Below are 13619 nucleotides of genomic sequence, written 5' to 3' on the forward strand. Positions count from 1 at the left end.
ATATCCTCTTCTTACGTAGATTTTGTATATAGTCCAAGGGTTAGCTCAGACCCTCCTCCTTCCTCTATCAGAATCCTTCCCATCTTAACCATTTTTAAGTGTACACTTCCATGGCATTAAGTACATCCAAATTGTTGTGCAACCATCACCATCATCCCTCTACAGAACTCCTTTCATCTTCCAAAAATTGCAATAACTGACTACTGAATCAGACACTTCTAAGAAGAATGCCAGATAACTCCCTGGATTCCAATCATATTCCTTTTTGCCCTCAAGGTATACCAACAATCATATCTACTCTTGATAATTAGTGCCAACCACCCAGCCAATATAATAAGCCCCTCGTTCCCTGCCGATTGGTTCAATGGAACAGAGAAGCCAAGTGGCCAGTAGCAAACTCAGTCTCTGGTTAAGTGGAACTATGCTTGTGTCCCCTGTAAAAGTATTCCTCCTTAGGAAACTAAGACCTTTAACTCAGAAGAGCTCAGAGTTGCAGGATGAGAAGCAAAGATGCTGAATATGGAGTGTTAGGTATGCTGCTAAGAGGAGCAGCTCTCATTTTCATACATTCATTCCTAGATCCTCTGTTCTGGTTGTGAGGCTTTCTCAGCCCCTCTGCCACTTCTGGAGTCAGCACACTCCAGTGCAAAAGTGGCCCTGAATATTGCATGAACCCCTTTGCATCTCTTCTTCCAAATATTAACCTCCCCAATTTTGGGTGGTTAATTCCAAGAAGCCTTAAAGAAGATTGTGTGTGTGTGTTTTTTTAACACATATATGTATTTGGGTCTTTATTTTCTAATTTATACTCATTATTTAGTGTGCAGTACGGTGAACTTTTCCATTTATTTTGGCCAAGTTCCTAGGGGCACTCAAAGATGGAGCCATTTTAAATGACATTAAACTAGCTGGATATTTTCTGAATCACTCTGATGATACAAATTTGGGCTACAATTTTGTGAGAGTACCAGTCTGCCCTCTGCATTGCCCTTTCCTGTTCACTCCAAGGCAGCCTTCCCCTGGCCATGGGATGAGGGGAAGGGAGGTAGTTCTGGTGCACTCTCTCCCAAGGGTATATCCCTTTAGGATCGCAGATTCATATAGGGGGTCTGCAAGTACAGGCCCCTCCTTCTGTTTCAACAAGACCAGCAAATGTCCTCAAGGCAAGTGGCTTCTTGTGCTCAGTTCCTGTCTCTGGATTTTTCGATTTTGGCATGATATTTCCTTACATGTTTTTAAATGATAGGTCTTTTTTTGTTTTTATATTTTATTCATTATTCCAATTTCAGTGAAATGTCTTGTTACGTAAAGCAAGTCTTCATTACTCTACACTTCTATTTCCTTACATATAAGCTCAGAAGAATAAATGCACCCCTACTTACATCAGAGTAACAATTGAAATAATTGTGCTTTAAAGCCTGTGAGGCTCCGGACAAATATTATTGTCATTTTCTTCCCACTCATCTCTGTCCACTCCCAGTATGCTCTGTGGATCAACCTCTTAAATGTTGGTGATCCCCAGTTGTCCTCTCTTAATCTGCTATTTTTCTTAATCTTTATGCTCTTTCTTAATGTTCTCATCTTGTTCCGTCTGTTATTTCTCTGTCTCACTTCTAGCTTCTGAGCTGTAATCCCATAGATCCTGTTTATCATACCAAACTCATAGACATGCCATGCCAAGCGGGGCTCAGTGGTGGGCACTGCTCTCCGTGCTAGAAACCTGGGCATATGCCTGAATTCTTCCCTCCCTCACACATCTATCCAGTCATCAGATGCTTTGAATTGTACTTCCTAACTTTTTCTCAACCCTGCCATTTCTGTTTGGTCTCAGTTTCCAGTTTCTTACCTCCTAACCCATCCTCCTTACCATCAGCCAAAGTGATGTTTCTAAAATGCACATCTGATGAGAAAAGTGACCCCAAAGGATTGAGGAACTTCTCCAGAATCACATGACAGGTACCTGCCAGCTACCTCCAATGTCACAGGTTTCCACACTCCTTTCTCAGAGTCAAAAGGAGCTTAAGCTCATTAAAATTAAAATAGATTCACACCATACCCATCAGAAAATTGAAGATCAGAGGAGGGAAAATGTATATATATATAATGCACATCTGATTCTACCACCTCCCTGCTTACAGTCCTTCAGCAACTCCTCACTGTGCTAGATAAACTCCATTAACATTGATTGTAAGGCTTTATGAATTGACTCTACCTACTTCTCCATCCTCTTTTCTCTTCACCTTTCTCCATTTCAGCATATATCTCATCTATTATGAATTATTTGCATCTCCATTTCTGGATAGATCACATTATGATCTCTGGGTGCATGAAGGGAATCATATTTGACCTACTCCATCTTTTGACAGCTCTCATACTTGTTTTGACCGACAGCTGATACTTGAGCTCTCCTATGAGGCCTATTCCCTTTCCCCACTGGACCACACGAGTCGGTTCTCTCAGGCTTGACCAGCACAGATCAGAGGGGATTGTTACCTCCCTTTTTCTAATCACTGTGCTCCCAGCACCACCTAAGAGAGCACTAGCTTTGTAGCAGCCACATCATGAGTCCTCTTCTACTCAAGTAAACTGTTAATCCATGCCTCCCTCATGCTGTGTTTGGCCTGGTGGGTTTTCTGTATCTTATCACAGCGCTGATCTGACAGTTGAACATACCTTAGAGCTTGCTAAATTTCATCTTGTTTGCCACAGCCCTTGGTTCAGTCAGTTGAACGGTAATTTTAGCCAAAGTCTTGCAATGTAAAATAAAAGAAACCCCCTTTCACCATACAGAGAAAGGAATTGACCAGAGATGCTTGACACCACCGAGAACTGACAGCAAGCAAAGCAGCAGCAGCCCGAGAGTCAGAGCTCAGGGCTCCTGATCCCCATTCCCATGCTGCATCTAAAGGGACACAAAAAAATTAAGTTAAAACTGTCAGATTTTAAATGCCATTAATTCCTTTGGCCAAGAGAAGGTATAATAAAAATAGCACCACTCTGAACAGCTGGAAACCTTGGCCTCTCCACTAACAGACGCCTGCCACTTCTAAGAGCTCTTCTCCCAGGATTGCCCTGGGAAGGGCTTGGTGGGAGAGCCTGAGTCTTTCTTCCGGTCATGCATCTTGTCCTCCTCACCCACCTACTGACTGTCCCCCTATTTTAAGACAAACTTTTCTATGTTATAATTCGGGTGACACTTTTAAAAGGCAAAGCGCTGTAACTTGTCACAAGAGACAGGACAGAGCCAGCTTCTTCTCTGTTATGGGGTCTAAGAGGAATTTCTTTGAAGGCTTATTTCTTAGCTGTTCAGTATTTCACTGGAGTAAAATAAAGGTTGGCCAATTAATTATAAATCAACAGAGTTGCTGTGCACCCGCCTGTAATTCTCTCAGGTACCGGTAGAAATTTAAAATTCAATGTATAAAAGTTGGTCCTTTCAGAAAGGAAAAAAGTCATCTGTGACCTTGAAATTCACGAACAAAGGCTTCTTTCCTTCTCTGCTGTCTCTGGTCTTTGAATGTCAAGCCTGTTTCCCTCCGCACTGCCAGGGCTCTTTCTGAAATCATATCTGACTGGTTCCCTTTCTAGTCAGAACTGTCATGGTTATAACTGGAACACTGGGAATCTCACAGCCATGCCGTAGGACCACACTAAATGTAGGTCCTAGGCATTATGGGGGAGCCAGGCAGGTCTGTCAGCTTTCACATCTGCTCCTCTCTGACTTGCCTCATTTTTCTGTACAGGTGAGCTGCCTGTGTCTGTCTAGGCCCCGTGGTGGGAAACATGGCTGCCCACAGCTTCTAAATACATTACAGTTCAGCCACCAAGAGATCCTTTCCCTCCCTGTTCCTTTCCCTCTGTCACTGTGGTTAAGAGCACAGCAAATTCCCTCTCTGTGTTTTATGGTGTAACTTAAATGTTGCCTTCCTTGGGCCTTCCTCACAGACTGGGTAATTCCCACCTGCTTTGCACCTCTGTTATAGCCTTTGTCCCACTGCGAGCAGTGTGTCCACCCCCTCCACAAGACTGTAAGCCTCTTGAGGGAGAGAATGCATTTGTTCTTTTTCTCTTTGTATTCTCAGTGCCCAGCTCCATAAATGTTTGTAAAAGAAATTCGTGAGTGTGAATGGATGAGTGAATGACTATTGTACCCTCTCTAAATTCACCTTTGAAATATTCCTGACTCTAGTGTCCTCTTATAGTCCTTTTGGACTTTTGAACTCACTACCTATCTTTATCAAGCTCTCTCTGGCACAGGCAACAACTTCCCATCCTTCTCCCCACCCTTTACTAGTAATCCACACGGGACTTGAAGATGTGATGTGAGAGGTGAGGGCTGCAGGACAGGGCCTGGGGTTTCGAGTCAAGTTTGAGCTCTGCCACTTTCTAGCTTTGAGACTATAGGCAAGTCACTCTGAGTGTGAGTTTCCTCATCTGAAAAGGAGATAACACTTGTCTTCCATAGTGCCGTTCTGAGAGGACAGATCTAAAACACCTAACACAGCCCTTGCCGATTTGCTCAGTGGTTAGAGCGTCGGCCCTCGACTGAAGGGTCTCAGGTTCCATTCCAGTCAAGGGGACATACCTTCACCTTCATTGCAGATTCAATCTCAGACCCAGTCGGGGTGCAATTAACAAGAACAAAAAAAACACCCAACATGATGCCAGGAATGCAGTAAGCTCTGGAGAAATGTTACCCTACCTTCTTGCTATTTGTGGCTTATATGCATCTATATGTATTTGTGACTGAATGTCAGTGTGTGCATTTATGAGTGTATGGAGGAGATGGAATGAGAACATGACTTGAGTCATCTGCCTTTGTGTACTTAAAAAGAGTGACCTAGACCTCATCCACCTGGGGACAAAATTGAGGTCACATTAATGGTAGTACCTAAAAGGCCACTACTTCCTGCCCCATCTGTGTGACTCAGGACCTCAGCCTGTTAAATCCCACTTTTGGGTGTGTCTGGGAATCCTCCAAGGGTTTAAGTTTAAAAAGAGACTTCTCGGTTTTTCACTGATATGTGCATTTTATAAAGGCACGTTAGCCTTACCGCAACCAGCCTACCTTACCCCACCTACTGAGTGGCAAGGCTATGGTCCATGTCAAGGGCATTGTCTCCTGGTGCTCTCCTGGTGAGCATCCTTGGGGTGATACAGCATACCTGGGTGTCTTTCCCGACCTCCAACTCTGCAGTGTTCTCCCTGCAGAACACTTTCCCCAACTCAGTTATGCCTCAGTCACTCTGGTATTTTCCATGAGAACTACAAGTGCCCATTTCCCTCAATCTTGCCACAACCGAGTCTCACAGAGCCTATCAGTGAATGGATGGAACCTTTCTCCATACAGAAGACTATGTATGAGTGAGGTTGGGGGAGGGAGCGACATGTTCTGGTCCTTCTCTGAGGGGCCTCTCTGGGCCACTAGAGAAGTTCCCAAGTTGGTCAGACCTCTTGATTGATTCCTTATCCTCCATTTCTTCCTGGGGATGGCGGAGTTGGTCCCCTGCCCTTGCTCATTAACCAAGATCTTTTTACTCACAGGGAGACATCTGTAGCATCGCTGACAAGCAAGAGGTACACCCTGAGGTTCCCAGCACTGGAGACACTGATGCTGGATGACAACAAACTCTCCAACCCCAATTGCTTTGCCAGCCTGGCCGGGCTCAGGAGGTAAGGCCACAAGCCTCTCTCTGCAGGGCCCTCTGTAACCCCAGCCTAGCTCACACCCTGGCTGCCACTCTGGAAGCCAAAAGGCCTGGGTTTCAATTCCAGCTCCACCACTTACCTCTGCTGTGTGGCCGTGGGTAGGTCATTTCTCCCCCTCTGAGCTTTAACCAGCTGTAAAAGTAAGGCATCAGTAAAGGCACTTCTGATCATGTGACTGGATTAGAAGCCACAAAGAGAAAGGCGGGAAAGGGGAGATATTACCAGAGACAGGATCCTGACCCTGAGAGAGGAGACAGAAAAAAAGAAAAAAGAGCCAGAATCAGAAAGATAAATTTAACGCTTTTTTGGTTGAAGTAAAGAAAATGCTGGCACTTAAATGGTTAAGTTTTATTTTTAAAAAAATATATTTTATTGATTTTTTTACAGAGAGGAAGGGAGAGGGATAGAGAGTTAGAAACATCAATGAGAGAAACATCGATCAGCTGCTTCCTGCACACCCCCTACTGGGGATGTGCCCGCAACCAAGGTACATGCCCTTGACTGGAATCGAACCTAGGACCCTTCAATCTGCAGGCCAACGCTCTATCCACTGAGCCAAACCGGTTAGGGCTAAATGGTTAAGTTTTAGATCCCTGGAAATTTTACTTTGGATTCAGCTACCATTTACTGAACATGACTTTGTTCAGTAAACCATTTATGTTACCTCATTTAATCTTCACAAGAACCTTGAAAGGTTAATAAATATTATTCCCATTTTAGAGATAGGGATATTGAGGCCCAGAGAGGCTAAGTCACTGGCTCAAGGTCACACAAGAAGAGTAAATGTCCAAGACTGAGTCCATATTCTTCCCTAAAGTTGCTTGGTATGTGTCCCTGAGGTATAATATTGCCGAGATTCTGTATTCACTTTCCTTAATTGAAGACTGAAGAAGCTAAGCCTGGACCAAAACAAGATTTTCCGGATCCCGTACCTACAGCAGGTTCAGCTCCACAACGGGTCGGGGGAATGGGTTGGAGACAGTGGGAGTCCTCGGAGAGGGCCCCCATCCATTCTGCAGCCCAAATCCTGGATATTTGAGGCCTCAGATGAACATCCGAATTATACCATACTGCCCATGAAAAAGGATGATGACCGGACAGGTGAGTGATGCCCCTCGTTCCAGAGACTCTTGCCCCATGGTGAGAGGAAGCTTCTGAGAGTTTATTCTGAAAGTCTGGCTCCCTGGGGAGCTGCTGCACTTCAGCTATTGGGCCTGGGGAGGTGGAGGTCTCACATGAATTATTTCAGTGACTTTCTAACTAGTTCTCAGTTAAGATGCTTCTAAAATCTAATTAAAAGTTGATTTAAAAAAAAACAAAAACCTGAACAAGAAACTCAGAGGTAAGGCTTTCCGGAGAGGGTTAATTCTGGGGTGCACTGAGGTTCTCAAAGGGCTCAGCTTCTTTCCAGGTTCTTTTCTACCGTGCTTGGCCAGCTTGCTGTCTCTGTAGGTTGATCCCTGGTGAGTGTCAAGATGGCCCCTAAGTGCCAACAAAGCCAGATGGCAACAAAGACGGTTTCCTTTCATGTGTTGCTTTTCAATTTTGCTGTTTAAATTATTCTTTCAAAGAGGGTTTACATGTAGTAGACTTTTCTGAGTTTCTAAATATTCAAAATCACCTTTATATTGGAATGCTAGTTTGGTTGAATAGCTTTAAAATAGTTTTCCCTTAAAACTTTGATGATATTACTCCATTGCCCTCTAGATCCATTGTTGCCAATGATGCCAATCCGATTCTCATCTCTCTGTAGGAAATCTATTTTTGCTTTCCGGAATTTAATATCTTCCTCTTATCCTTTGGGATTTTTACTAGGGTGAATCTTCATGGACAACTCTTTTTGTTTATCCTGTGAGGTACTTTAAAGGTTCTTTCAACCAGAGACATGTGGTTTTCTTCACCTTGGAGAAATTTCCTTTCTTTTCCCCTTTCCATTCTCTTTGTCATCTCCATCTGAAATTCTATAATTTGCTTAAAGCTGGATCTACCTTCTAGTCCTCTTTCCTGTTATTCTTTATATTTCTCTGCCTTTTTGCACTGCATCCTGAGAGTCAGCTTAGTCTTTCATTTTATGAATTAGCTCTTCAATTGGGTCTGCTCATTTATCCAGCACATTTATTAAGTCTTTTGTTTGATTATCCTATTTTAAATTCACAGAATTGTTAATAGCTTCTCTTCCCTGCTTTTGTTTTAGGAATGAAATAGCCTTTCAGATTTCTCAGAGGATACAATTATTCTATTTTAAAGTTTTCTTTTTGTTAACTAAACTCTCTTGTGGTGTTTCTTTCAGATGCTAGTTCTTCTATTTTTCATATTTAATGACTTTGTTTCATAGTGTTAATTTTCCTAAAATACAAGGAGATTCTTAATTGTCCATCTTTTTGTTGAACAATTCCCAATCAGAACCTGAGGATGCAGGTTGTGATGTCTGGGCTGCTTCCTGAGTGTGGAGAAGGGCAGGATGTGCATTCAGGCTATGCTGCAGCTCATTTCCTAGATGTGGGGGTGGGGGCTCTCTGTCTCCCCAGAGGATTGCTCTGCAGCACCCACACCTGTGACCACAGCCCTTCCTCCTGCTAATTCCTATTTTGTTCCTTGCACAAACCTTTCCCAGACTCCTTTCCAGCCCAAGTCACAGGAGAAGTTATTTATACCATGTGGTATTCCACCCCATCATGGTTTGTGTTATTTCATGGAACCTTTTACAGTATGTCATTAACACGTGAAAAGGGTCTCGTTAGCTGGAGCAAAGTTGAGTGGTGCTTGCACAGGATGTAGTCCCGGTCAGTGCTCTGATTGATTAGGTTGAACACACTGTTTATTGGCTCATCTCTTTCTGCTGGTCTCAGAATGACATCACTCTGCGGCCTCTCACAGTGCTGCTGGTTATTCTTAGCCTTTCTCCTGAATTCACTGTCTTAACACATTCCATTTCTACTAATATAACAAATAGTATTTTTAAGTCCTCTGACATAATATCCTTTATCCACATTTCTCTCTTCTAAGACACATTGATTTGTCTTCTGATCAATACTAACTGCCCAGTAGTTCTGAGGCTAGAAAGAGCTTGTATGTTGCAAAAAAAAAGAAGGTCAGTTTAGTAAGTGAGGGATGCAGGGTAGCATGAGATAAGATTGGAAAAGTAGGCAGGGGCAGGTCAGGCAGGACCTCAAAGGCCTTGCCAAGGAGTTTGGATTTTATTTTAAGTGCAAAGGGCTTATTACCTGACAGATGTCACCGCCAGCTCCTCTTCCCAGTTAGCATTGGGTGAGGACCCCTCTGGGAGGAACTCTGCTGTCCACAGTGGGTGGCTGGCCCAGACCCTGGCCTCTCTGGAGTCACTCCATGCTCTCTCCAACATTTGTTGTATTTCTCTTTTGTTTCAGAGGTTGTGTTCTCACCTTACCCTGGGTTCTCAACCTCAGAGGTAAGCACTATTTCTTTTATATTTGCATTCTTTAGTTAGCAGGCAGGTCCTGGGCCTCACACAGTGCATGGGCCGCATTCACTGTGCTCAGATGCTACTCAGTAAGTGGAGGTTGCTGCCTCCAGTGATGAAGCTAGCATTGAAGTAAAGCTGCCACCAGATGGATTTCATTTAGCTCCTAACGAGAGTCCCCCAAAGCAAGTGGTCCTTGCCAGTTATGCCACTGTATGTCATTAACACGTGAAAAGGGTCTTGTAAGCCAGGGTCATGCCACTGGCTTAGACAGTTTATTTTTATTACCCCAAAATACTGGTTTTCCTCTCAAGGTAAACACTTACAACCCAAGCTCACGAAGATTGATGCACCAACTAACTGTTGATTTATTTTACAATATGAAGTACAACTACACATTAGCTAATGGAGCTTGGAAGAGAATCTTGTTCATTTGAACCCAGTCAGTAGCCCAACATCTACCTTGTAGTTTCCCCGGCTTCCATCCAACTCAGGAACCAGTGAGTGAACTGAGTTAGGCACGCTTAACCCAGCTCTTTTCAATTTTCTGTTTGATCAAACATGTTGACCCTCGGCAAGTTGGGTTGTGCTGAGAGGCCAAGACCCTGCAAGTTACTCAGATGCACACTGGGCCACGTTCAGGCCCCACAGCCTGCCTGAAGTGATTCAGGACTTAGCTGTTGTTCCACCCTGCCATGAAGAGCCTCCACTGTGGTGCTAGGGAATTAGCTCACATGTGAGCTCAGAGAACTTGGAACCAGAACTTTGGGCCCTTGGAGACATCTTCCTTTATGACCCCAGATGTAGCTTCTGTCCAAACTTCTCTACAATGGCTATTCTTTTCACCACACCCATAGGAAGGTCATGCTGGCCCTCATGGCTTTCAACTTCTTTATCATCAAGGCACTTTGACTTGGACTTTTTTTTTCCTTCTAAGACAAGCAAGGTATGTGTACTTCCTCCCATATTTGAGATTCTTCCTGTGAAGTCACTGAAGGCCAGGAACCAGACGCTGGCCCCACCCTTCCCAGAGCTGAGGTGCCTTAGCCTGGCCTACAACAAGGTGACTTTTTGCTTCTCGACCTATTTCCTCAGGGGCACAGATGGGAGGGTGGGATGCCAGCTGCTCTGGCCTAAAGGCCAGCCCTCTAATTCCCGGCATTACAGGTCTGGGGCTCAGGAATTCTCAGGGTGGAGGAAGTGGAGGGAGTTTAGGCCAAGGCAGGAGTCCGTCCATTCGGTCACAGATATTTATTTAGCAATTGTCATGTATCAGGCTCTGTTTTAGGCTTGGGTATACAGCTGTGTAAAGAAAGATTGGGTCCTGCCCTTACGGGGCTTGTCACTATAGAGAAGACTAATACTAGACAAATAATCACAATATTAGCATGTTTAGTGTTATACAGAAATCGGTAGTGCTGTGAAGTATATGATGGGGATGAGGAAGGGTGTCTAACCTAATGTTTGGGATTAGGGAAGATTCTGGAGAGAGTGGTATTTAAGTTGAGATCTGAATCAATGAATTTAATTAGGTGAAAAGTAAGGGTAGAGTAAAGAGAAATGTTCTAGCCCTAAGGAACAGCAGATATAAAGTCCATGGGACAGATTTAACATGTGTTTCCTTAACATGTCTTACATTAATATATTTTGCCAATATCCATGTCCTGTTTTAATTCCTGTAAACCCCACTAACAGAGTCCTTCTCAAGTCTGAAATACAGACAACTTTTAAGGTACTCTGCTTACATTCATTCTAAGGCAATCAGCTAAACCCCCCAAGTGTTTTCTTCCAAGGGTTTTATCATTTTAGCTTTGGCATTTAGGTCTTTGATCTATTTTGAGTTAATCTTTAAATGTGGTGTGAAATAGAGGTTTTCTCAACATCATGTATTGAAAAGACTATTCTTTCCCCATGGAGTGATCTTCTCACCCTGTACAAATCGGACCATAAGTGTGTTATGGATTCCTCTTTCATTTTAGAAATTGGTAATTTGTGTCTTATTTTATTGGTCCAAGATAGTTAGAAGTTATCCCTTTTATTTAATGTTTTATTATTAAACTACCTGCTGGTTTCACTGTATTTCTCTATTATTTGTCTGTTTTCCATTTTATTAATTTCTACTCAAAGATTTATTTTATACTACTCAGTGAATTTAATTTGCTCTTATTTTTCTAATTTCCCAAGTAGTATAATTTTAGGCCATTGATTTAGACCTTTCTTCTTCTTTTTTAAAAAATATGTTTTTTTTGATGTTTAGAGAGAGAGGGGAGGGAAATGGATATAGAGATAGAAACATTGATAGGAGAAAAGCATCATCGAATGGCTGCCTCCTGCACATCATCTACTGGGGACCAAGCCCACAACAGGAGCATGTGCCCTGACCAGGAATTGAACCAGTGACCTCTTGGTTCAGAGATTTATGCTTAACCATGGAGCCACACCAGCTGAGCAGACCTTTCTTTTTTTTTAATTTAAGCATTGATTTAGCTGCATCTTACAAATTGTGATTTGTGTTTTTATTTTATTTTAAATATATTTGTATCGACTTCAGAGAGGAAGGGAGAGGGAGAGGGAGAGAGAGATAGAAACATCAATGATGAGAGAGAATCATTGATCAGACCTCCTGCATGCCCCCTACTGGGGATCAAGCCTGCAATCCAGGCATGTGCCGGGATCCTTCAGTCCGCAGGCGAAACTGACTAGGGCATGTTTTTATTTTCATTCAATTAAAATATTTTAAAGTTTTGTTGTGAGTTCTTCTTTGACTCACGGGTTGTGTAGAAGTGAGTCAATTTCCAAATATATGGAGCTCTTTTATATGTCTTATATTTGTTTCTAATTTAATTCTGTTGTGCTAGATAACATAAGCTGTATGATTTTATTCTCCTGAAATCTGTTTAAGCTTGTTTTATGGTCCACCCTATATTCTATCTTCATGGACATTCCATGTTAATTTAGGAACAAAATGTGTATTCTGCAGTTTTGGGGGGTAGTGTTCTCTCTCTCTCTCTCTCTCTCTCTCTCTCTTTCTCTCTCCATATATATATATATATATATAAAGTTAAGGTGGTTGGTAGTGTACTCAGAGCTTTTCTGTGCCATTTTTTGTCTAGTTGTTCTATTGGTTATGGAGAGCTGTGTGTTAAAATCTCTAGTCATGATTATGTATTTGGTTTTTATTCTCCCTTTAGTTTTGTCAGCTTTGCTGCATGTGTTTTGAAGCTCTACTATCAGGTATATATACATTTAGAATGATTATATATACCTGTATATGTAGATCCTTTCATTATTGTGACTGTCACTCTTTGGATCTAATAACATCCTTGTCTTGGTGTACATTTTGTCTGATTTTAATAGAGATACACAGCTTTCTCTTACTATTGGCATAGTATATCTTTCTATCCTTTTACTATCAACCAAACTATAGTTTTATATTTAAAGCACTTGTCTTTGAGACAGCATATAGCTGGTTTTCGCTGGGGTGCCAGAGCCTTTTTCTATGTTCCCACTCTGGCCTCAGCTTGCAGCCTTCCCTGGGTTCCTACACCTGAGTGGTTTATATCCACACATTTGTTCCTTCCCCATCAATAGACTGGTTTTCCTTATTACTTAGTGCTGGCTGGTCTGGTGGTAGCAGGGGTAATGTGGCCAAAGGAAGGGTCCAACCCCAGTCTTAAGTACGCCCTGGGTCCCTATGTCTCAAGAATGGGTCTTTCTCGTAGTCCTACCCCTCAGCTGTAGCAGACCTCTAATTCCTGCCTTTCCTGCAGTGGCAGCTGCTCAACTCCTCCAGGCCTACACCCTGAGGAAGGCATTCTCCAGCCTCCCTTCCGGTGTCCAGTCATTCACACACAAATGGTTGTGAACCCCCCTTGTGTCTGCAGCCTGTTCTCTTACTCTAGCCCACACTTGGCCTTTAGCAAGTCATTAAAAATTTTAGCTGATTTTTTTTTGCTTTGTTTTTTTATTTATTTTCTTTATTGATTAAGGTATTACATATGTGTCCTTATCCCCCTATTGCCTCCCCCCACCCCCTACTCATGCCCTCAACCCCCTGGTGTCTGTGTCCATTGATTAGGCTTATTTGCATGCATACAAGACCTTTGGTTGATCTCTCCCTCTTACCCCTGCCCTCCCTTCCCTTCCCTTTGAGTTTTGAGCATCTGAGAGATGCTTCTCTGTCTCTGGATCTGTTTTTGTTCATCAGTTTATGTCGTTCATTATATTCCACAAATCAGTGAGATCATGTTATATTTATCTTTCTCTGACTGGCTTATTTCGCTTACCATAATGCTTTCCAGGTTCATCCTTGCTGTTGCAAATGGTAGGAGTTCCTTCTTTTTTACGCCGGCAAGTATTCCATTGCATAGATGTGCCAAAGTTTTTTAATCCATCAATATATTTTTATTGATTTTTTTTACAGAGAGGAAGGGAGAGGGATAGAGAGTTTGAAACATCAATGAAAGAGAAA

General features: G+C 42.7%; 1 protein-coding gene across 1 annotated transcript in view; it reads left to right on the forward strand.

The window, feature by feature from the left end:
• The window catches only part of XRRA1 (X-ray radiation resistance associated 1), a 53574-nt gene that overhangs the window by 22265 nt on the left and 17690 nt on the right, over positions 1–13619 (forward strand). Inside the window, exons 9-12 of the mRNA XM_006777923.2 lie at positions 5545–5673; positions 6593–6810; positions 9096–9136; positions 10086–10211. Of these exons, the coding sequence (XP_006777986.1) occupies positions 5545–5673; positions 6593–6810; positions 9096–9136; positions 10086–10211 (514 nt within the window). The remainder of the gene's footprint in view (positions 1–5544; positions 5674–6592; positions 6811–9095; positions 9137–10085; positions 10212–13619) is intronic.

Source organism: Myotis davidii, unplaced genomic scaffold (assembly GCF_000327345.1).
Source record: "Myotis davidii unplaced genomic scaffold, ASM32734v1 scaffold169, whole genome shotgun sequence".
Taxonomy (NCBI): domain Eukaryota; kingdom Metazoa; phylum Chordata; class Mammalia; order Chiroptera; family Vespertilionidae; genus Myotis; species Myotis davidii.